Source organism: Centruroides vittatus, unplaced genomic scaffold, assembly GCF_030686945.1.
Source record: "Centruroides vittatus isolate TY-2023 unplaced genomic scaffold, ASM3068694v2 contig_1012, whole genome shotgun sequence".
In the NCBI taxonomy this organism is placed as follows: domain Eukaryota; kingdom Metazoa; phylum Arthropoda; class Arachnida; order Scorpiones; family Buthidae; genus Centruroides; species Centruroides vittatus.
Window position 1 is genome coordinate 1,008,202 of NW_027120659.1, and position 25,654 is coordinate 1,033,855.

Here is a 25,654-nt window from a genome sequence, read left to right on the forward strand (position 1 = left end):
ATAATAGCAATTTACATCTCTCCAAATAATATAATTTTTTAGTTTTTCAGTTATTATTTATTAGAGGCATTTTAATAATTTTAGTTATGATTATTCCTTTAATTTGTTAAAACTATATTAATCTCTACATAAATTTAGTATATTTTAATTCAAAGACAATCATGTCAAAGAAAAATGGTGTTATTCCAAACTTTAAAACTGCTATAGAAGTTCGATATAGAATTCTGCTTAAGCTGATGCAGGCCACTGAAAGTAGTTGAAAATGTTTGTTTTAATCAGTGAATTACTGGAAAGTGAGAGGAAGATGTGAATTTTAGCATTTAATGTTCTTTTTCCTACACTGGCAGAAAATAAAATCCCAACACCAAGCAAAAATTAGTTTAGAGGAATGAAATTCAGGAAAGCATTTGTCTAACAACATTGTAACATATTTATTTGATTGAATTTTTAAGGTCACAGGCTAAAGTATGTGCGAGAAGATCCATCTCAAATGTGAAATGCTGGTACATTAATAACTGCTTAGTCGCCACGATTTTGAATGCAAGCATGCACACGTGCATGCATTGTGTCGTAAAAGTGCTGTATGTCATTTTGTGGGATGTAGTTCCATGCCTGTTGCATTTGGTCCGTCAAATCAGCAACTGTTAATGCTAGTTGTGGGTGATGCTGAATTCGTCATTCAGTAATGTCCCATACATGCTCGATGGGAGAAAGATCTGGTGATCTCGCAGGCCAAGGCAACATGTTGACACTCTGTAGAGCACATTGGGTGACAGCAGCAGTATGAGGATGAGTGTTATCCTGTTGGAAAACACCCCCTTAAATATTACTCATGAATGGCAGTATAACCAGTTCAATCCACCAGTCTGACATACAAATTTGCTGTCAAGGTGCTTGGGATAATGACAAGAGTGCTCCTGCTGTCGTAGGAAACCATTCCCCAGATCATAACTCCTGGTGTAGGTCCAGTGTGTCTATGCTGCAGACAGCTTGGTTCCAAGTGCTCACCTGGCATCCTTCTAATCAACATAATATGGCCATCACGGCACCAAGAGAGAAACGGCTCTCATCTGAGAACACAACAGATCTCCACTCTGCCCTTTAATGAGCTCTTGCTTGACACCACTGAAGTTGCAGATGGCAGTGATTTGGAGTTGGTGGAATGAATGCCACAGGGCATCTGGCTCGGAACTGTCCCTCAAGTAATCGATTTGTTACAATCCGCTGGTTCACTCTGGTGCCAAGAGAAGCTCTAATTTCTGCTGCAGATGAATTACGATGCGCCACAGCCATGCAGCAATACAGTGGTCTTTCATCTCAGTAGTGGCCCATATGCGGCCAGACCCAAGTGTTCTTGAGACAGTACCTTCCTGTGACCACAGCTGCGAACAATTATGCACAGTGGATACATCCCTGCCAAGTCTTCTGCAATAGCACAGAAAGAAAATCCACCTTCTTGTAGCCCTATTACACAGCCTCATTCAAACTTGGTAAACTGCTGATACTGCCTTTGTCTCCTTAAAGGCATTCTTGACTCAAACCTTAACTCACAACGTTCAATCTGGACAATAAATAACGCTCAACGAGTTTATATCTCATATTTATAGCAAACGTGATTTGCATGTTCATATTGGTTCTATTCGCACCACTCTTCTTTGTCTAGCACAAAATTTGAATAGATGTCATTTTTCAGATATGAAAACATGCCTACCAAATTTCATTTATCTAGCACAACTGTTTCTTGATGTTGGGATTTTATTTTCCACCAGTGTATATACATATTTTTTATTATTTTATTTGCATTAAACTTAGAAAATCGTATTTAATGTGAAAAATATTATTAAATAATATTTTTCACATTAAATTTTGTTTTTAATTTTGGATATTATTCTGTAATAATTGCATAGCTAGGGTTGCCAGGTCTTATGTTTTTTCCACAAGCTTTGTTTTTTCATACATTTTACAGCTTAGTTTTTCTTTTGCCTGTAAGACTATTTCTTCCTTTTTTTTCTGTTGCATTCATACACATTAGAAGATTTCATTTTAAAACTCTCAGAATATTGTAATTAGAACTAGAATATTCGAAAATGCAGTTGATATACAGAATGAACCAAAAGTAGGTGGACAATAGGTGGAATAAGGTTTGTGTTAGGGTATGCACCATTGTTATAGTATACTATAACAATGGCGCATATTTAACTTGGTTATAGCTTAGTTGAAAAATTACATCAGAGATGCATTTCAAGAAATGAATACATGAAAATACTTCTGCAAAAATGTTTGTCGAAGTGTGAAATGGTGAAATGTAAACTTCAAAGCTGTATAAATTGTGATGGACAGCAGTTTGAGCACCTGTATTGATAAAATTGTGTTGTATTGTACAGGGTGTTTTTTTTTTTAAACTGATGGTACTCAGAGACATCTGTAGAGCAATCTAACAGCCGGACTGTCGCCAAATTTGGGAGAGTGACTAAGGATGACATGGGAAAGAGATTCCGCAAAGAAAAAAGTAGTACCCAAATTCACCGGTAGGGGTGAATTTGGCGCTGTTGCAGCAAAACAGCAAGAAATAACAGAGCAAATGTCAACCATGTAGCATGGTCAATTGATTTTAATTCTTGCAGGCGGCTTATCTTGTATGGATAGAACTTGAGAACTTTTTACAGAACTTGTCATATTGTCAAAGGCACCATTTCTAATTGTCATGCCACTCCCAGGCACTGCTACTACCAGCAACAGTCCCCTGTGAATTTTCAATGAGTGCAGTTGCAACATCACTAACTGTCTGTGCAGACACCAGTTTCCGTCCTCTACCAGGCCGAACTGCTAACAATCCTGTCTCTTCAAATTTCTTTATCAAGTCTTTCAATGCATTACAGTAGTGAACCGAAAATCGGAATCAATTGGGGACTGGGGTTGTTCAGATTAGGGATTTGTTCCGATTACGAATTATGTACGAAAAAATATATTAACCTGTCCGATGTTCAAATTTTTCTCCATTGCGTGTCGCTTCGAGTTGAATTTTTCTCCGTTGTGTGTCACTTCGTGTTGAATTTTCGTCGATTTTAAGCCTAACGAAAATTTTTATAATAATAATCGAGGCTATCGTATCGTAAAAAATTATTTCTGCATTTTGTACAAACAAAATAAATATATTGAAGAATATAAAAACATGAAAATTATACTTTAGAAGTAAATTTAGTATCAAAAACATTCGATTCAGCACGACACAGTCCGACTGAAAATCGTGCCGATTACCGGCGATTCCGATTACCGGCGATTCCGATTACCAGGGTTCCGATTTACGAGTCTCTACTGTAATTGATAGAAGACCTCTGTGCAAGTTGTTACGGGTTCTAAACTCACGAAGAGCGCACGGTGTGCTCGATTGGTTAAGATGATAAAGTTTCACAAGCAATGCACGTTGAGATAATGAAAGATGCATGTTGAACTCTGCTGACATCCGGAATGCACTTCGGACTTTTGTCCTTGTCTTTTAAACTCAAATTAGGTGGTGCTGCTGTTGATTATGTCATTGTGAATTTGCATTTTGAGGTGTTATCAGCGTGTTATACAAATTCTTAGCTGTTTTGTTGCAACAGTGCCAAATTCACCCCTATGGTGAATTTGGGTACTACTTTTTTTTTTTGCAGAATCTCTCCCATGTTGTCCTTAGTCACTCTTCCAAATTTGGCGATAGTCCGGCTGTTAGATTGCTCTACAGATGTCTGAGTACCATCAGTTTAAAAAAAGACACCCTGTATTAGTAAATATAATTGTATATGCAATATCAATAAATGTTATCATTTACTGTCCACCTACTTTTGGTTCACCCTGTATATTAAAACTGTAAGAATTTGTTAACGTTGATGAACTGTATGAGGAATTTTGTGAGTGTAGGGGCGTTTTATTAGTGTGTTTGAATTATGAAGGCAGTGATGTTGATAAGTGGCTGTACTTTTTCTTTTAAAGTTTCTAATGAAATTGTTTCAAACATAAATAAAATTATAGGATTTTTACTAAGTATTCCAGGCTCTAATATCTTTGTAGAAAGGGTCTTTCAGTAATGAAGAAAAAATGGACAGATGTTAGAAACAAAAGCCATCTGGAGCTGATCAAAGCAGAACTACAGATTGTACACAATTTCCTTTTCACTTGTAAGGAATTTTATCTATTTGCAAGACAGGATGAAAAATTATTAAGAGCAACTAAATCACAAGAGAAATATTAGAAGTAAATAGCATGTAAGTCAATGTAAGCAATGTAATAAAATGTTTAATCTGTGGTAGAAAATTTTTTTTTTTTCTGAAAAAACCTGGCAACCCTCTGCATGGCTTAAAATGTTGTTTATAAAATCAAAGAAACTAAATGAATTTAAATTGTTTTTATTTTTGTCTAATTACCTAAAAGACAGGTTAGATACCATATAATTCTTATTTTATTCTCATTGGAAATTTATTTTTTTTCTGATTATTTCTAAAAACTAATGAATATGTATTTTAGTTGTATTGGGATAACATATATTTATTTAATAATGTTTTTCATTAATATATTTAAAAAAATTTATGCTTATTCTTCAGTTGGTATTTACTTTGAATATTTGTTACAGTATAAAAATGCCAAGTTATGTAATTATCAATTTGTTAGCTACATCAACTTGCTTAACTGATTAATCAGTAATTTTTAGATGTGTTAAATATAACCATTGGTCTTGGTTGTTTGTCATGCAAGATTTGAACACAATATGATAATTTCATGTTGGACAGTATCCAATATGTAGTTGGAGTAAATCTGGAAAATAATAGCAAAAGATAGAAATATTTATTTAAATGCAGATGACTTTCATATGTAAAGGTTTATTACATTTCATAATTTTGAAACTATGTTTGTTATTTTATTTTTCTGAACTATAAAAAGACAGACTCCGACAGACAGTAAAAATTTCTTTATTATTATAAGATATTGACATACCATACGAGTAAATTCATATATGTCTTAAACTATTATATTTTCCTTGAATGATTCACACTTGATTTTTAATCTTGAGCCATTAAAGTCATGTAATGATAGAGAATATATGTATTTAACATCCAACAATACACATATTCTCATAAAACATAACATAACTTCTAACATAATAAATTCTTAGTAGACTAAAATGCTTTATGTATTGTAATATGAACAGAAGTTGAATTAATTGTCAATGTTTTCACCCCAGACTACCACAGGAAAAATGGTTTTGTTTTTTTAAATGGAAATAGAAAAAAATTTATTTATCTCTTCAGATAATATTTCTGAGAAGTTAAATAAATGTTTTATTTAATATGGAAATATTTTATTTTACTTGACAATTTTTTTCAGTTACTACAACAAATGATGATGACTAACAAATACTACAATTAATCAAACTATTGCAAATTTCTGTAACATTACTAATAGTTACATATCATGTCTGATTAAACTTTAATAAATACCATGTATAATTTATCATTAATTAGTTAATTAAACTAATAATTAATATATGAAAAATAACTTTTAATTTGAAAATTTGTTTAAAAAATTTTATTTAAAATGTTTTCTTCAACATATAAAACTATCAATACAATAAATTTATAGAATTTGGATGTTGTGAACAAATATAAATTAATATATGACAAAGTACAATATGACAAAATTTTTATGTTAAAATTACAAGATTCTTGAATGGAATTGGATTCTGTTCGAATATCTTGTAATCGAAGAAACCTAAAATAAATTAGGTGAAAACACTTATAATATAGAAAGCTTGAAAAGTCGTTCTGTACGTTATATATTAATTTATATCATCAATACAAAATTTAAAAAATGTTTCTACTGTTAACTAAGAAACTAATATTTTAGTTATTTTATTATTAATATTTGACATTTATTGTAGCAGTCAAACAATGGTAAGATGGATGAAATGTTGAGTATATTAAAAGTAAAGATAGAAATAATTATATTTTATTGAGAAGATAAATTTCTAAAGCTATACAAATAACTGTAAAAAAAGAAAAGGGAAAATTATATGTATAATTCAATAAAGAAAATTTTGATGATCTATTAAAATAATAGACTTACTACCATTGAATTTTCAGTCTTGGTATGATTTATATCAAAATTATTTGTTTGCTAACTGACGGAGTTGCCACTAACATTACGATAATATTTTGAAAGAAGGAACATGGCAAATTGATTATTATTTTTACTCTATGAAGATATGGGAATAAACTATTATAGCTAAAACAGTCAAATTACATTGGAATTAAAACATCTAGGGACTGACGATGAACCAGTGACTTATGTATTGATTTCAAGGTACTTACGTTAAATGTTTATAAAATATTAGATTTTTATAAATTATTAAAAAAAAATTTGATAGATCTCAAAACTTTGCATATGTGAAAAAGGGTCCCAAAGCTGTTGTGAAAAGTCCTGAAGGTTACAAATTATGAAGCTTGGATAGAAAAATTATCATCAAAAAATAAAATATTTATTTTGTTATAATCACATTATTATTATTTTTTTCACTTATAGAGTTTATTTATTTATTTATTTTTTTGATATAGATTAAAAAGTTAAATAAAGTAAAATTTGTAAGCATGTTTTTGTTATTTTGTTTAATTACTCAAATTAAATATTTGACTAATGATTTGGAATTACTAAATTTCAAATTCAGTTTTAACCCATCTTCAGGAAAAGGTTTGCCATTTTTGACCTAGGATAAAAAACAAATTTCATATAAAGGTATAGACTGGTAGGTCAGTATATGTTTAGTAATTCTATATTTTTTCAATAATTATTAAGATAATTATATTCTTAATAAAATATAAGAGATACTTGGAACTGAAAATATAAGAGAACTTAGAACTGTTATGTTTAACAGTTTTAAATTATTTTCAACAGAATTTTTAACATCATATTAACTAAAATTCTGTTTGTTGAATTATGTCGTGCTTGGTGACAGGCACATTTTTATTGTCCGAGCATAATCGCAACTAACCTGTATTTTGCAGTTTAATTGTATTCCGAAAATAGAATAATGTCTTACTTAATTGTATATAGTTTTATTTTTATGCTAGCTGTGACCGTTCTCAGATGATTGAGATAATTAAGATAATAAGGAAATATCAAAAAGAAAAGTATTCATGAAAATAAAAAAAACCGAAAATTTTTTGGATTAAGAAATTTTATATTTAGATGATATAATAAGCATAAAATTTAATTAAATTTTTCTTTGTGTTTATTCCCTGCCTTCTTGATTTGAATTGTTCTTTCATGAGTCTTGAAAGCTTTCTTTTATGTACTTTATCTTTTCCCATTCTTTCAATCTTCTCCAGTATTTTGTCCAATGTGCTCTTTCTTTGAGGCAGGGTGGTTGTTTTCCAAGAGTGGGTTTCCATATAATTTGCCAATGTTATTTTGAATGGAGTCAACCCCATTATTCATATTCTTATTTGTTTTCTTATCCAAAAGACTTATTTCTCCCCTTTGGAGAATCTCCTAAAAGTGAGAAAATCTTTGGGATGGCTATGGCTTAGTTTTCTTTATTTTTCACTGGGAGAATCATTCATCTTGCTATTTTTTCTGCAAAACGAAAGTAGCAGAGGCAGAATTATGCTTCTTTTGTTCTGCAGAAAAAGTAGCAAGATGAATGATTTTCCCAGTGACAGATGAATTTAATAAAACTGTAATATAGCAGAAAAGCAAATAAAATTTTAAGAACTGGGCAGGTACTTTCATTCTTTAAGTAATACAAAAAGAAAAGGAAAACAGGATATTTTATTTCTTAAAGCCTTTTTTTTTTTATTTAACACTGTGTTGTTAATTTTTTTATGCTATAGTAATATAATATATAGACTCCAAGAAATTAACGAAACTGTTAATGTAAGCTTCATTTCCTTTAAAAATAGGAGCTGATTCATTCATTTGGATTCTCTTAATGGTATGTTTTGCTTAAAATTTCTTCCAGGAAGATTGAAAAATTAGAAGAATAATTTGAATGCTTGAAGTTAAGGATTAGATTATATCCTGAATTTGCTTAAAATATCTCAGGTTTTTCTTAGTTTTAACAAAAAGTTGAGAATGACTTTTTGGAATCAAATTTTGTTGATCTTAGCATTTTCGAGTTCTTTAATGTTCTCTCTTAAAAGATAAACACTTTAAAATTATTTAATTATTAAAATATCTTCTTGATGATTCAAACTTTTAGTTTTTATTTTTCCACTTATATGAAGTTAGTGCATTATGTTATGTTGTTCTGAAATGAAGTGAGAGAAATTCTGATAAGGTAATGAAAAATTTGTTTTAGTGAAAGTTTTATTATGTCTAAATTTGATTTTTAAATGATTTTATATTGGTTGTTTATTAAACTGTTTACTGTTTAATACATTAAAATTTACATTCCTATATTTGAAAAAAGTAGTGGAAAATTTTTAATTCATTATGAGGTTAAAATTTGATAGGATATAATATTAATAAATGATATTAGTTATTTTTTGATTAATAAAAAAAGACATATTTTTGTTAGTAAATGTTCAGTAGATTTATTTTCTTATTTTTAATAATTGCAATTTCCAGAACTAAAGTTGATAATGTAATTATTTAAAATATTATTATAAAACATAAATTTTAATCATTTCAAATTATAATGCTTTTATGTAAGACAGTAACTACAGTAGCAATTATGGAAGTTTCATCACTCATAAAATCCTACAAAATGTATTTATTTGTTTAAGTTATAGTGTTATTTTGCTGCAGATCTACAAAAAAACCTTAAAGATTACATTTTCCATGACATTATAAACATTGGAATGCTTTTTTTATTTTACTGTTTATTTAAAGTCTACTGTAACAATGTTTCTGGTGATTGTATTATCTATTGGTATGAAAACCCATGTGAATGTGGTAAAACTTTAATAAGCAAAGTGGAACATTTTTGATAGTTAACACCACATAAAAAGTCTGTAATTATTGTTTTGAAAGCCAAAGGTTTATCTTCTTGTAAAATAGTGCAGTGTGCATTATCATAAATTCAACAATTATAAATTTGAATTACAAAGGAGATGTAAACATGGCAACATTGATAGAAATGCTAGATCAAGAGGTAAACATGTTAGTATACTGTGTGAGGATACGATGCTGAATCGTAGTCTGTAAGAATGTACTGCCAATTCTAAACTGAAAGTAAAGTGGAAGAGCAGACAGGCGTAAAAGTGAATGCATGAACTATGCAATGTTGTCTGTGCAATGTGGATTTAAAAGCTCACTGTCCATGTAAGAAGTCATTGCTGATGAGTAAAATGCACAGACAGCAGCTTATCTGGGCTAAACAGCATTGTGGACTGGAGCATTAATATGTGGAATTCTGTTATTTTCAGCTGAATCTAAATCTAATTTGCATGGATTTGACAGCAAACACTACACAAGGCATAGAGAAAACAAGGCCTATAATAGAGATTACTTAATACGGACAGTAAAGTTTCTTGCAAGTCAAATGGTGGGGATACATATCTAATAAAGATGTCAGCAGATTGCACTTTATAAATGGGTCTGTGAATCCAGATGCTATAAAACATCTTGTCTACCAAGCTAATTCCAACAATCAGATATTGTGTTACAAAATTATTCCTTATCTCCCAGGATGATTTTGCACCATGTCCACCAAGCCAAGATGATATCTGTCTTTTCTCTATGGTTTTTTAGCATTATTGAAACTTAAACTGACACACAAATTGCTGTTTAGACAAAATATTCAGTATTGTGTTATGAAACTAGGAATGTAATAATAAAATAAATATCTTCAAGAATGCCTGCCTTTTAAAATTTGCATAATTTTTTATTAATATACATTACTTTTGTACAATATACTTAACAGAATTTAATTCTTTAATAAATGTTTAATCACACTTGTTATAACTAATTCAGTATTAAGTTTATCTGCCAAAATACAATTAAATTATAATTTAGAATAGCCAAAAATCTCTTGTTGATATTTTAAGAGTTTTATTTATAATTAATTAATCGTGCATAAACAAGTTAACTTTACGAAGTAAATCTGTTTAAGTGTTTTTAGAACATTTAAACTGATTTACTGATTTTAAAATTGAGTAAGCAATGTTTCTAAAATTATAATAAGCATTTGTTTATAGATAAGAGAAAAAAATTATTAAAATAATAATGTTTTTTACAAATCAAGCACTCACTGGTCAAATGATTAAGAAGTTTGTTATTTTTAAAGTCTTCAAAAGTAAACTATCTTAAATTAGTAAATTTTATTACTAATAAATATTATATCGAGGAGTTTTCATGAATTGTTTGGCCCAGATCCAGTTTCTATGTTAGTCTGAACTTATAAATAGCATTCATGTCAACTGTCTGAAAGTTGCAAGCATATAAAGTTTACTGGAAGCCTTCATTTTGCTGAGAGAAAACTTGGCAAAGTGTTTCAGTTTCTGTTGCCATGTGTAAGCAAATGTTGTTCTAGTATGTTTTCTCCTGCTTGGTATAGTTTGCTGAATATACAATTTTGAATTCATTCTCTTCTGTAGTATGAATATAGATTATTTCTGAATATTTATTCCATACAGAAGTTTATTTTTGTTTTCCAGTAAGTACAATTGTCTAATTAATATAAAATTTAAAATTGTTTTGTTTAAATATGAAAAGTTAAACAATTGTTCCTATAAGAATTAATTAAACACTTAATTATTATATAGTTTTTAAAATCTCACAATTAGAATTAGTTTTTTAAAGTTATAAGTTCTTTATTCATTTTAATTTTGTTTATTATAAAATTAAATCTAATTGAATATTATTAATTATTATTTATGAACTATGTTTATTTTATTAGGAAAAAGTATTTTATACTATCAACATCCTCTGATTATTTAAAATTTTTTAAATTAAACATTTTAATCTTGTAAGAAAACTAACTAAAAGTTCAAAAATAATTTAATAGAAATGAATATAAATAGATTTTTGTTTAAATTTATTTTAACTTTATTAATTTTCATATTTTTAAGGTGATTTAAATACAAAAAAGCAACAAAATTATATTGAAGATGATATTCAAAAAGCAAGATTAGAACAAAGGAAATCTCCTTCTACTACAGTTTATCAATCTCAACAGTTTGGGCAATTCTCCAAATTAACTAATAATAATAAGGTAATTTTTAAATACTAAGATATATTTAATTGATAAAAATTTTAAAAGTATTTTTATAAATTAAGTAGTATTGCTGAAAGATACAACTAAAAGATTCATCAAATGTATCGGGTATATTACAGATGAGAAACGTTAAACATTTAACAAAATGTCTTAACCAAAAATTCTAAGTGAAAAATGAAATGTTGATTATTTAGATTTTGAAGATGATTAAAACAAATTTCTAATTAATTTTTTATCATTTTTAACTTCTAAATAGATAATTGCTCATTAATTATAGAAAATGAATTAAAAAGTTTCGGTTTCAATTTATTTGTTAATTAAACAAAGAAAATAATAATAAGAAAGAAAATGAAATATATTAAATATTATATATATAAAATTTTTATTATATAATTGTAAATATGATCAAAAATTTATATTTATATCAATATATAAACAATATATGTAGCTAAATAATTTATATTAAATACATTTGAAATTTTTAGTTGTATTAGTTTATATCACAATACTGTGAAAAAATTATTAGAGAAGATTTTATTGGGCAAAACATTTTTATACAGTTTAGTAAATGGAGTAGGTTATTTAGTTACATTTAACATTAGCATCAATATTTTCTTTTATAAATAAATTGAAAGACAGTGTTATGTATATAATACACAAATATTATGTCATTCAGTTGAGAATACGTAAGACTGTGTCTTGCTTCTTATAATATCCAGAAATCATACACTTAAATTTCATAGAGTAAACTTGATATAATATAGATTAAATAATATATTCAAATTAAGTTGACTGCATCGTATTACATTATCTTAATAAGGTACGGTACAATATGCCAAAAATTATATAATTGAGCTGTATATAGGTTATTGAATGCACTTCATATTATTAACTGTACTTATTTTGCAACATTGGTCAAGTAGTGTATTACATAAAAAAATCTCACGAAACTTCACGAATGGCTGTAAATAATAGTTTTCGCAACACAATTTTAAAAATAATTTTTTTATGCGGTCAACAGGGACCGCATAAAAAAAAGTCTCACATAGAAAATAACTCAAAACCGTACGAAATAGAATTTATTGACAACAGATGTCAGCACTTGACTGCATCGTCTGGTCTATCGTCTGTTTTACATATTTTTGTCCAGGTGGTGTTTTGTTGACTTAAAAAGTAAATTATTTCATTTTTCGCATATTCATGCAATATTATTACTATAATAAGTGCATTTATGCTATAATAAGTTTATTTAGCTATAATAAGTCAACGTGAGACATGACGAATCGCACGAGACTAGTCGCCAACTATACCGCACAAATTAAAAATTCGCATTAAAAAAATCGCACAAATAAAAATCGCACATAAACAATATGCCAAAAATTATATAATTGAGCTGTATATAGGTTATTGAATGCACTTCATATTATTAACTGTACTTATTTTGCAACATTGGTCAAGTAGTGTATTACAACATAAGTCAGTCGACTGTTGAAATCTTAGGTTTCTGCCTACTCAATATTTTTTAAAATAGAACTTTTTATATTATGACTGAATTCATATTAAATTTTTAGTATAGAATCTTGAAAATATCAGCATGAAAAATTAGATTTATTTAATTGTATTAGTTCTGTGTAAAAATTTTCAAATAAATCTTTTTTGAATTGAAGTTAGTTACACAATTATATATAACATTTCTATCAGATACAAAATGAGTAATAAACAGTATAGTATGATCATAGATGCTGGAAATATTCACAAATTTGAATAATGTAATATAATATACTTGTAATTTTATATTTCTTTCATAAAATATATTGAAATATTAACTAGGTAGTTGTGAAGTATTAAATAAGGACTATTAAAAATTTTGATTTTTATTCAAAACTTGCACATTACAAAAGCACTAATGATAGAAAATGATAGAGTTAATTAGAAGTTTTAAGATTGACAGTTTAAAATAAACAGTTAAAGTTCTGGAGTAAGTTAACTTCCATATTAGGCCTTTTGTTTTGATTTTCAGTTTGATTTCCATAAAATATGTAATTATTTGGATTTAAATGTAGAATATTTTAAAAAATTAATGAGAATAGAAGTGCTATTTAATAAGTAATGATAGGCTAATCTGTCATATTCTTTATAAAATTTTATATTCTTTTAAAAATTTTTATTGAATTAATAATAAACTAAAACTTATAAATGATAAAATTTAAAAGATTAAAATATGAAAATGTAATGTTTATATATTTTTAAATAATTTTTTTAATTCAATATGTTTTTTTATTTATGAGCAAATGTTAGAATTACGTATATTTTTATTATTCTTGACAAGTATTTTTAAAATGCTTTTAATACCAAAAAATTTCTCCAACATTCAGATTGATAACTAAATTTGTAAATTTGCAAGTGAAATATCTAAATTTTAATTTTTCAGTTTAGATTTCATTTGAACGTATTTTAACAAGGATATATAAACTTCTGCCTCAGAAAAATTTTATAGACATAAAAGAAATGAAAAAAGTTATTTGATTTACATTTGTATGTGAAAATATACATATATATATTTAAATTAAACAATTAAAACATTAGAAATATAGATATAAATGAGATAAATTTATAGTAATAAAAATATCCATAATTATGAGATAGATAAAGTAATTTTCATAATATTTAATAGTTTTATTCAGAGGTTATATTTATAACTACAATTCAGATAATTGCTTCTTATAAGTTTATTTTTTTTGTGTGAAAAATGTTTATGGAAGGATTTGTCTGGATTAAATAAAAGTTTAAAATAAAATCAGATTTTCTTAGAAGTGACAGAAAATAAGTTGTGAAACTAAAATAAACATCTTTTTAATTAGTACATTAAATATTGAAATTAATTTAAAAAACTATCTTTAGGTGATGTAATTACAGTACTTTAATCAAATTTTAAGTATATTAACACATTGTGTAAGATTGAAATTGGATATGTTACAGTCAAAACCCGTTTTTAGTTAGAATGCGTTTTAACTAGTTGAAACTAGTTTATACTGGATGTCTTTGTTAAAACCCGTTTTGTCTAGTTAAAACTAGTTTTAACTCAAATTCATTTTTGACTAGCAGTAAATTCTAGTTTTAACTAGACAAAATGGGTTTTGTCTAGTTAATTTACTGCTGTACATGTTTTGATTTTAGATAAAAACTGGTTTTAACTTTTAACATTAGTTAAAACTAATTTTAGCTACATAAATATGTTTGGGGGAAATAAAGTTATGTATAGTGATTTGGGGGAAGATGCCTAACATTTTGCTTATGAAGGAATTATAGCGATAATTTGGGCTTTGGAGGCCTCTAACGAAAATATTATATTCTTGAGCATGTTTTTCAAATAAAACTTTGGAGTATATGAAAAATAATTGTATATTGTGTTTGCAATGATGACTTTTTTACTGTCTGGCATTTTAGGCATCTCATTCCAAGTATCCGGGTGAGATGCCAAATGCCATTAGGGTAAGATGATAAATATAATTGCATAAAATTAATTTTTGAATATCTTAATCAAATTTAATTTATTGCATATGTAGTACAAAGTACTTCATAGTAAGTATAACAGCGCAGTATAAGTATTGTTAAGTTTCTGCCCATTTTAATGTGCTCTATAGCTAGCTGAAAGCTTTTTTCAGTCCAAAAACCTTTTTGAGAAGTCCCTATATAATTTCTATGCATATCCTGCAATAAAACGAGAAAACAAAAATTTATTAACAATAGGCATATTGGAATTCAATTAACAAAAAATTGGCACGTTACCCCATGAAAAATGTGGCATCTTTTCCATTTGTCTGGGTAAGGTGCCTAGTGGAGTCACGTGTTCTAGCATGTCCAATCGAGATCGGCGGTAGCTCACAATGGAAACTTTAGAACCTTAACTCACACATTAATTGTTTTTAGCATTTTTTAATAAATTTTATTTTAACTTTTAGTTTTAAAATGATTCTAGAAACATTTCACAACAAAAACTTCGTTCTTATCTTGCTTTTATTCTTCTCAGATGTAGAAAATGAGGTAATGGTAGCCAACTACAGCTTTCCGCACTCAATATTGGCCCAACGATTCATCATACAAACACATGACAATATCTGACGTCACCATTTGAAAATATCAAAAAGTAGGCATCTTCCCCCACTTACCATCTTACCCCGAATCACTCTATATGTTAGTCAAAACCTGTTTTTAGTTAGAATGCATTTTAACTAGTTGAAACTAGTTTATACTGGATGTCTTTGTTAAAACCCGTTTTGTCTAGTTAAAACTAGAATTTACTGCTAGTCAAAAATGAATTTGAGTTAAAACTAGTTTCAACTAGACAAAACGGGTTTTAACAAAGACATCCAGTATAAACTAGTTTCAACTAGTTAAAACGCATTCTAACTAAAAATGGGTTTTGACTGTAACAGATATAAGAAATAGATTCTGAAAAAATGGTTTAGAAAATATAGTTTATCTCCATATTTTTCTTAAGTTCTGTTGAAATTATCTTGATAAAAATGAATACAATTTAATAATTAAAATTTAAAGTTTTCCCAAAACTCAGCCAATTCAGGATAATTTCAACATAACGGGATATACGATACACATCATACTTTGATTGTTTAGTCTATCCATTTAAATAATAAAGATATAAATTTAGAGTTTCACTGATTTGAAAAATGATTTTAGATTTCTAAATATTTCTTAATGTTTATAAATTTAAAATCATTTTTTTTTAAATTGGCTTTTTTTAAAATAATTAAAACAAAATTATTTTAATAAATTGAATATAATTCTAACCAAATTTGATGGCTGAGGCAGTAAAAGTGTCAGCCTTCTTCTCTGGAAAGCCAGTCAGCCTGTCATTCTGGTGATCCAGGATGACAAGCTGAATATTCCCTGAAAAATTTGAAGTTCCCAACCTGAGAAATTTTTCAGGGAATATTTTTTTCAGGGTAGTTCTATCTCTCACCACCCTACTTGCTTCATTTGTAGGCCAGACTGAATTCATAATAGGTATAAAAAGAGCCACAGGATGGAAAAAATAAAAAACTAAAAAAAATTCTAAACTAAAATTAAATCTATTTCATGCCTGTTAAATTAAAATACTAAATATTCATTTGAAATGTAGAAATTTAAAATGATTGTGTACCAAAAATTAATATGTTTTTATAACAAATTAATGAATAAAATAGCTTATAGTTTTAATTATATAGTTAGAAAAATTAAAACTACAATTGTATATAATGAAGAATTTATTGGAACTTTAATTATAACAATAAAAATTAAAATAATTTAATGGATTATAATGAAAATTTAATCAACTGTAAGAAAACTACACTTTCAACATAAATAAGAGGAAGTTATCTAATTAGCCATATAAAAAATTAATAAAATAAGAACAATATCACATTACAAAATCGCAATTCTGATTTTTACCACATAATTTAAAATGAATGAAATTATTCCAAATATTTATTGAGTTTTAATTTTAATATTATTTTAATTGTATTAATTAATTTCAGTATTTTGAATTATAAATTTGATTTTATGCAGTTTGATTTATGATTTTTAATTAAAAAATTAAATCATCTTAAAATTAATTGTAGTTATTATTAAAAAAGTAAACATTGTTTACTCTAACAATAAATTTCAAAAAAAGATATTTTGTTTTTATAAAAATTGTTATACAAGTCTCATATATTGAAATTTGATTTACATTGAAGTGCATTAAAATTCTTAGATTTACTGAAATTAAATTTAGAAGAAAAATATTTTGTTATGCTAAGATTTTAAATTTATAACTTTTAAAATATTTTCAGTTATAAATTTTAATTAAACACACTCAAATAACCTTGAAGAAACAGCAAAAATTTAATAACTAAAACGTTTTCGGACATTTTTAATGACCTCCTTTAAGTAGAATACATAATGGATTGCCACAATGGTAGTTTGGATAATAATAATGTAGAATACAAATTATAATTTTACCATCTAAACGTATGGTAAAATTAAGATGTCATAAATTGAACATGAAGTGCCAACATATACAGTATTCAGAAGCATTTCATATTTATAAAGCAATGTGTATGGGATATTCTATCAATTACAAGGACGTTAACACACTGTCGGCAGCTTGGAGGTCTCTTTTTGTATACCCTCTACTTTATTCATGTGAAGTCTTGCAACAGTTACAGCATGGACTGTTTACATTTGATTTAAGTTATTGGTTCATTGTTTAATGATATTTTGTATTTAATTAGTGTTAATGTTTCATAGTGTATTTATCAATTTATTTTTATGTGTTCCTTTATTTTATTTCATTTTATTTATGTGTAATCATTTTTGAATTTTTTTTGAATATTTTTGAACTTATATGTTTGTTTTATAATATCTTAATGTTCAGATGGTAAAATTTGAATTTGTATTATAGAATATTATTATCTGAACTATCATTGTGGCAATCCATTATGTATTCTACTTGAAGAAGGTTGTTAAAAATGTCTGAAAATGTTTTAGTTATTAAAATTTTGCTGTTTCTTCAAGGTTATTTGAGTGTGTTTATTACCTTTTACAGCATCTCTGATTTAGTTTTAAATTTTAATTAATTATAATTAGTAGAAGTTTGCACAGATATATTTCTGTTATGCAGTGAAAGTTTTTTGAATATTATTTTTGAAGTAGATTAAAAAACAAGCATTTTTTACAGTTTAAAAATAACATCGGTTCTAAATTTGCACCATAACTTCTTGGTATATACTAAATTAAAAATGCTTCCAATCAAACTATATTTCTGTTGTTAACATTTGATTCATTTCTTAAAAATTAATTTATTAATAAATGTGTTTATTTTACATTTTATAATGTTACATGAATACAATGTACAATTGAAAAGTTTTAGTAGTATTTATTACAAAAGCATCATATCCCAATAAAATTCTCTACTCTAATAATTTGATATTGAGAAATTTTAATTCTTCAAAAATTTATATTTAAATTAAAATATATTTATCTTATAAATAAAATCTTTTAATTATTATTTTTTAAATAATTTATCAAAATTAAATTAAGACTCTTCTATTAAGATTTCTTTTATCTTTAATGAAATGGAATTCATAAAGCGTAATTAATATTGAAAGTTTTATTGACCATCATTTATCAATCATTTTGGATAATTTGAATATTTGGAATTAATTTTATTTATTCAAAAAATGAATCAGTAAATTTATTTAAATTTAGAATTTGTTTTAGAATGAATCATTAATAAGCTATCGTTCAAAAATTTATAAATGTAAACTGATAAATGAGCTTTAGTTAATTATTTTTAAGGTGATTATAAAATTCTTTTTACATTTAAAAGTTGCTGTAAAATTTTGTGCTGTTTTTTGATTTTTTTGCTATATTGCGATTGATATTCTCGGAAATTTTTTCTAAAGCATGAATTATAAATCTATAAATTTTTTATCAATCAAATTTCAAAGTTAATAATTTACAAAATAAATTAGAAAAGAAAAACTTAATTTTATAAATAATATTTGTTGTTTTTTTTTTGCCATGAAATTACATGAAACTTGGCACCATTAGGTTCAGTTAACAAAAAGTGCTTAATTAAGATGCACCATGATCAACTTGCACCATTTGAAATTATTTATTCCAAAATGTTTTCAGCTTCAGTTTGGGCCAGCCTGAACTGAGGGCAAAATTGTTTAAGAGTAAATAATTTTGAATAATAAAAGTACAAATTGAAACAGGGTAGGATAATCTTTGTATAAAAAATAATAAGCATAATATGTTAAATGATATGACAGTTTCATATTTGAACATAGATTGAGATACAATTGAGATACATTGTTGAAAATTTTGTATTTGATATATAAATTATTTATATATACAAATACAAATATAATTAAATACAAATTTTATGCATAAATTTTTTATAAATGATGGTTATATTTGATATAAGAAATGCTTAGCATTTCAAATATCAAATCATTTATCATTGCCCGAATTGTTTAAAATTAGTAAAAAAAACATTAAACTGAAATACTATTATTACATTTGTATTATTCAACAAATTGTGTTTGCAAATAACGTTGCAAAACTTCCATTATTTTAGATTTTGTTGAAATAAAGACAAATATGGAAATGTCTTTCTATTACATATAAATAACATCCCAAAGCCCGAGTAGTAAATAACTCAACACCAAACGATCGCCTAAATATCGGGCTATAACTTGGCTAGTTTAAATGATTAGAATAAAGCAATTTGACACTAGAGGTAGACGTTAGGTGCCATCTCTTAAGAAAATTAATAATTATAATTAAATAAATAAATTATTAAATAAATAAGGAATCTTCTGGAATAAAAGAACTGGCCCGGGGCGGGGCTTGAACCCGCAACCTCCGCTTGCCGTGTGGTGCACTTGCCAGTTATGCCACCCGGACCCCGAGCAAGCCTTCGCTTCCAGAAGTATATAATTTAGATATAACCTTACAGGTTAAATACGACGCAGACTGGGGACGACTTCTACGCCCACGACCAACTCCACAACGGCACTCAGCCTGCTATCGCTTTACCCGGCGAGGTATATATATATATATATATATATATATATACACCTCCCAACATCCCAAAGCTATAGCCCAATATTTAGGCGATCATTTGGTGTTGAGTCTTTCTATTACATTTCACGATTACGTTTTAATACTAAATTATTGTGTTTTGGTTTACCTTGTCATTTTTGAACTTTGCTATATATCTATCAATGATCACTCTAATTGTCTGAAGCAATTATAAAGATTTAATTCAAGTAAAATTTGAATTAACTTTTTATAACTGTTTAAAAAATTTCCTGTGATATCAGTTGCAATTAAAAACTTTTCCATATAAATTTTTCATGTAATTATTTTTTAAACTACTGTAATTTAATATTTATATAAATGTAAATTCATATAAGTTTTTCACTTAAGTATTTTTAAAAACGATTGTAATGTTTAAAAATACAAATATGAGAATTTTTCTGTTTATAACAGAATTTCACAAACATTTTAAAAATAATCAAATACAAAAGGAATTTTATTTATTATACAAATTTATTTTTTAAAGCTAAATAAAGATACTAGAATGAGTGATTTTAAATGTGAAAAGATTTTATTTTCAATATAATTAATTTGAATAATTGATTATAAAATAAACAAATGTTTATGCAAATAATTAACAATATTGTTTGAATAAAATCAAAAGTCATTATATTTGTTATTCATGTTAGTAATTAATGATTATGAAAAGATGAAAAACAAATCCTATTTAAAAATTGAAATCTGTATATTTTCATTTAAATATTAATAGAATAAAATACTTAAACTAGTGATTTGAATTAGGTAATATTCTGTATAGAGAAAGTATGGACATAATTGCCTAAATGGATTGAAATTAATGTTTACATAATTAGCATCTTTACTAATTTTAAATTATAAATATTACTTATTTTTAGTTTTTAATCCCATTATAATTTTTATTAGTAAATCTGTCTATATGAATCCATAAGATATAAGCAATTGGTGCTACAAATAAACTTTAACCTTGAGTGTTTGCTTCATTATGATGCAGCTCTCTTATACAAATATATTTAGACATTTTATTCTGTTTGCTTTACTATGGCTATTGGATCCAAATACAAACCACTTTAAAAACAAATTTAAAATTGATGATGATGATGCTAATAGATGTTGTCCTAGATCCTGAAATAAATCAAGATAATGATTTAAAAATTTTACCAGAATGCTATCTTCACAAAGGTTCTTTGGAAAACTTGCAAATATCAAATAGGAAGACCCATTGAAAAGTTGAGTTAAGTTCCTGCAGGTTGAGTGAATATGGCCGAGCTAAAGCATGTTTGTATCTCAGGAACATTTAATTTTTGCAGATGATACAATAAATAAATACAGTCAAACTTCTATATAACGAAGTCACTAAATTCTGAAAAAAATTCACTGTAGGTAAATTTCGTTATACAGAAATTACACTTTTTGGTAAATAAAGTGTTATTTTAACATAATTTTTTCATTATTTTACATAATTTAAATTAATATAAATGTAATATACAGTAAGAACATAATGTAAATGTAGTTTTAATTTAAACTTCTTGCAACACATTAACTTTTTTAGTAATGCTTAAACACTATTTTAACAGTTCTTCAAATTCTAATTGGATGACTTATTAAATAAAATCTCACTAACCTCAAAAATTACTCCAGCAGTTGTCAAAATTATCACCTTTCTAATGTTTTCGACATTCATTAATTGTAAATTGTTTATCTGTCAATGATTGCATTTGGATCCCCCTTCTTTACAACCAGTAGCCATGTAGGGAGCAGATTACATGATGGTTTTAAAAGCTAACGACCAGCATTTCACACCCGGGCTATGGTTTACAGATTCATACCTGGAATTGAACCAAAATTTGAACTCTACCCAAAAGGAGTAATTGACTTTTAATGATCAATGGTCCTTACAAATGAAAAAAAATCATTATACAGAAATTTAACTTTGTTATTAATTAAGCAGTTTTATGTATATTTTTGGCTACCAGTGTACAATGTAAAAATTCATTATACAGAGAAATTTGCTATATAGAAGTTCGTAATATAGAAGTTTGGCTGTAATACTAAATGTTTATTTTATTCATATGTTTAATTTTATTGAAAACATTAGTCTTGCATTCTAAGATGGTTGTGGCAGCGTTACAACATTTTGGAAAAACTGAGTAATGTTGCTTAATGGAATTTTTTTATTCATGTTCTTAAAGAGTCTCATAGCTCAGGCTACAAGATGTACTTCAGCATATGAGAGCCAGGATACTTTCAAAGCTCACTTAAACTTGAGATTACACTCAGGAGTAGGATCTAATTCTTGCAACTCTTTGCAGAAGTTATCAATAGTGCTAGTGCTAGTGCTAGTGCTAGTGCTAGTGCTGTATATTTTTGAAAGCTTGGAAGCTTTAGTATTTTTTTTTTTTGTTCATCATAATCCTCTTTGCTGTTGTGCAAATTTTATATAACTATAAAGTATAAAGGAAAAAACACTGGAGTGAAACTAAATTAAATTGAACAACTGAAGTGCCTTTGACCGGTGTGCTGCTTCTCTCTCTCTCAAGGACAAGGCCAGAGCATCTACGTTCCTAAGTTACTTATTCTTCACCTTCAAGAGTATCCGCACACCATTACCAATCCAGCAGATCTTGTCAATATACTCAAACGGTTATCAACACCTCCTAAATTTATAACCGTTCTAGACTTCAAATCTTATAGAGGGGTCTAGTATATTTTTCAAAAGTTTTAAACTCAAAACCAAGTTCAAATGTCGATTAAAAATTTTTATATAACTGAAAAAGTTTTAAATTTGATAAGATCTGATAAAACAAGTATCTATTATAATCTGTTTATCAAAAGATCGATTATAAGTAGTAGCACTTTTAAATCTGTTTTCCTTTGGAAATCTCTCATAGCATACTTGTATGAATAAGTTCAATTTAATAGATGCTGTTTTTGATATGGAAGATAGATAAGTACAGTAATACCCTGAACTTACGTGATAGGTGGTACCGAGCGATTACCACATAAGTCGAATTCATGTAAGTCGGGGTATAATTTCACATATAAATACATACAAATTATTTAATTGGGGCTGGAGACTAAAGAAAACAATAATTTAGAAAAAAATGTTTAATAAAATCTTATATAATACATATGTATAACAATAAAAGAGAAACGTTTACTGGACTGTAAAACAAACGTACTACACCTTTTAAGTATTCAGTAGGAAGTTTTATTAGAATAAAAACGTTTTCGGCTGCATTAATCAGCCTTCGTCAGTTAACGAATATCAAAAACGAACAAAATTTGAAATTACAAAAAAACGGCGTTTGAAATTTACAAACAACCGCGCTTGCACATTGACGGGTTTAAGCCCCGTTTTCCGTATCAAAAACGAACAAAATTCGAAAATTGAATAACTTGCGCGTAATTTACAAACGCAATCCAACGATTTACCATTTACTGAGAAACGACAAGAGGAGAGATCGCTCCAGTGAGTTAACAGGGGTATATTTTATACCGATAAAAGATCATCGTTTTAACACCGACATTGTATACGTAGGCGCCACTTTACGTAACCTCAAACAAAGAATAAAAGAGCATAAATACTCAATAACCTGTGGCAGTGACAGCACGGTCCTAGCGACCTTTGCTAGGCAACAAGATATAACGGTGCATTGGGATAAGGCCTCCATTGTCAGAGCCACTCGATCCAGGCAGGCTATCAAATACTTGGAAAAAATGGAAATACATAAGGCGCACTTATCTACGCTTTGCATCAACCACCGGGATGCGGACGGCCTATCATCGGCCTGGAAATCTCTTGTCGACTAGCATCACGTTTTGACACGGAAAACGGGGCTTAAACCCGTCAATGTGCAGGCGCGGTTTTTTGTAAAATTTCGAACGCCGTTTTGTAATTTTCGAATTTTGTTCGTTTTTGATACACGTTTTTGATACGAAAAACGGGGCTTAAACCCGTCAATGTGCAAGCGCGGTTGTTTGTAAATTTCGAACGCCGTTTTTTTGTAATTTCGAATTTTGTTCGTTTTTGATATTCGTTAACTGACGAAGGCTGATTAATGCGGCCGAAAACGTTTTTATTCTAATAAAACTTCCTACTGGATACTTAAAAGGTGTAGTACATTTGTTATGTATAACAAATTATATTATTAAAATCGTAAGCCAAACTTATTTTGATGTAGAAGGCTTCATAAAATCTAACAAATTCGTCTGACGGTTCAAAGATTTTTTTTTCAAATTTCCACGTAACGTGCTAATAATTGTTTTATTTTTCGTTTTGTAGAAGAAATGCACTCTTTGTTGGAGTCTGTATTTTCTAAAATTTGTAACCACTTTTCAATTGAACTGAGGCCTTTTGTCAAGTTTTCGCAGCTTTGAGAATTTTTTCTTTACTTTTTATAATTGTTCTGACCATCGATTCGGGTAGATCAAACTTCTTTGCCAATTCACAAATTTTCATTTTTGTATCAAATCATTAATAATGTTATCTTTACATTCCAAAGATAAAGTTTTTCTTTTCTTGTTTGATGCAGAATAATCAGTTCTACTTCGTTTGGATGACATAGTAGAGTCTCTCGAGTCTCTGTAGATATAACAAACACAGAAATAAATAACACAAAATAAATTGTAGCTATGCGTCGATTCCGTGCAACACATGTAAGCAGAACAATAGTGTGGGGGGGTGAGTAATCAAGAGTTGTGTGGCGCTCAAATAAAAGACGAATCGACGAGATTTGAAAATCGCGTAACTCCGGGTTCGTGTAAGTTGGGGTAGCGTAAGTCGAGGTATTACTGTAGTTAATTATTAATCCAGAAATATATCGTAACTTTAGAGAACTAAAAAATGTATTTTTCAAAACCCAATGCATTAGGTTTTGAAAAATATGTTTTTAGACAAAGTTCAATGTAGACAAAGATACAAACAAAAAGAAATCAATGGAAAGATTAAATTGTTATTCTTTGTTAAGTCAAAACTGCAGTTTTTTATTTACAATGCATTTCTGAATTAATCAATGTTAAAACCCAATCCATAATAGTGAGATTTTTAGTTAATTATTATTTTAAAGCATTTATAAATACATAATTAAATTTATCTAAGTTTTTAAGATTTAAATATGAATCATAACATCAAATATAATAAAAGAAATACACTAAATAAAAAATGACAAAGAATAACAATTTAATCTTTTCATTGATTTCTTTTTTTTGTATCTTTGTCTACATTGGACTTTGTCTATTAATAGGACTTATTACACTGGTGTAGTTTCCATTTAGCAAATAGAGGAAACCTTATTCAGAAAAATCAAAACAAAATGTTCTGAATAAGGTTTCCTCTATTTGCTAAATGGAAACTACACCAGTGTAATAAGTCCTATTAATAGACAAAGTCCAATGTAGACAAAGATACAAAAAAGAAATCAATAAAGTAAGGACATAGAAGCAAAAAAGAATTAATTTTTTCATTATTTCAGTTGGTATAAGATCACAGTGAAAAATTTGCTGGCATAGCATTAGAGATGTCCATACTTTCTGTATACATTTTTTTTTTTTCTAGTTTATTTTAATATTGTTCATCATCTGTCAGATGAACTTATAATAGATAAATGTAAGAGAGAATAAGATAATTGTGATATATAATATAATCTTTATGCATAAAGAAGAAAAAGTTTCCAGGATCTGAACTTTGTTTTTGTTTCAAAATTCACTGTGCTAATAACTGAGTTATGATAACAATTATGAACATTTTTTCCAAGACTGTATTCTATTGTTAAATCTATTTCTTGCTATATGAATTACTTATCTATTGTTTTAAGTTCTATATTTTGCAAATTTTGTATT

The 25,654-nt window shown here is 27.5% G+C and overlaps 1 protein-coding gene across 5 annotated transcripts in view; it reads left to right on the forward strand.

Moving 5' to 3' along the window:
- Positions 1–25,654, forward strand: part of LOC136984409 (supervillin-like) — a 119,681-nt gene that overhangs the window by 25,788 nt on the left and 68,239 nt on the right. For all 5 annotated transcript variants that reach the window (XM_067281490.1, XM_067281416.1, XM_067281650.1 and 2 more), the window contains one exon: positions 11,043–11,185. In XM_067281490.1, the coding sequence (XP_067137591.1) occupies positions 11,043–11,185 (143 nt within the window). The remainder of the gene's footprint in view (positions 1–11,042; positions 11,186–25,654) is intronic.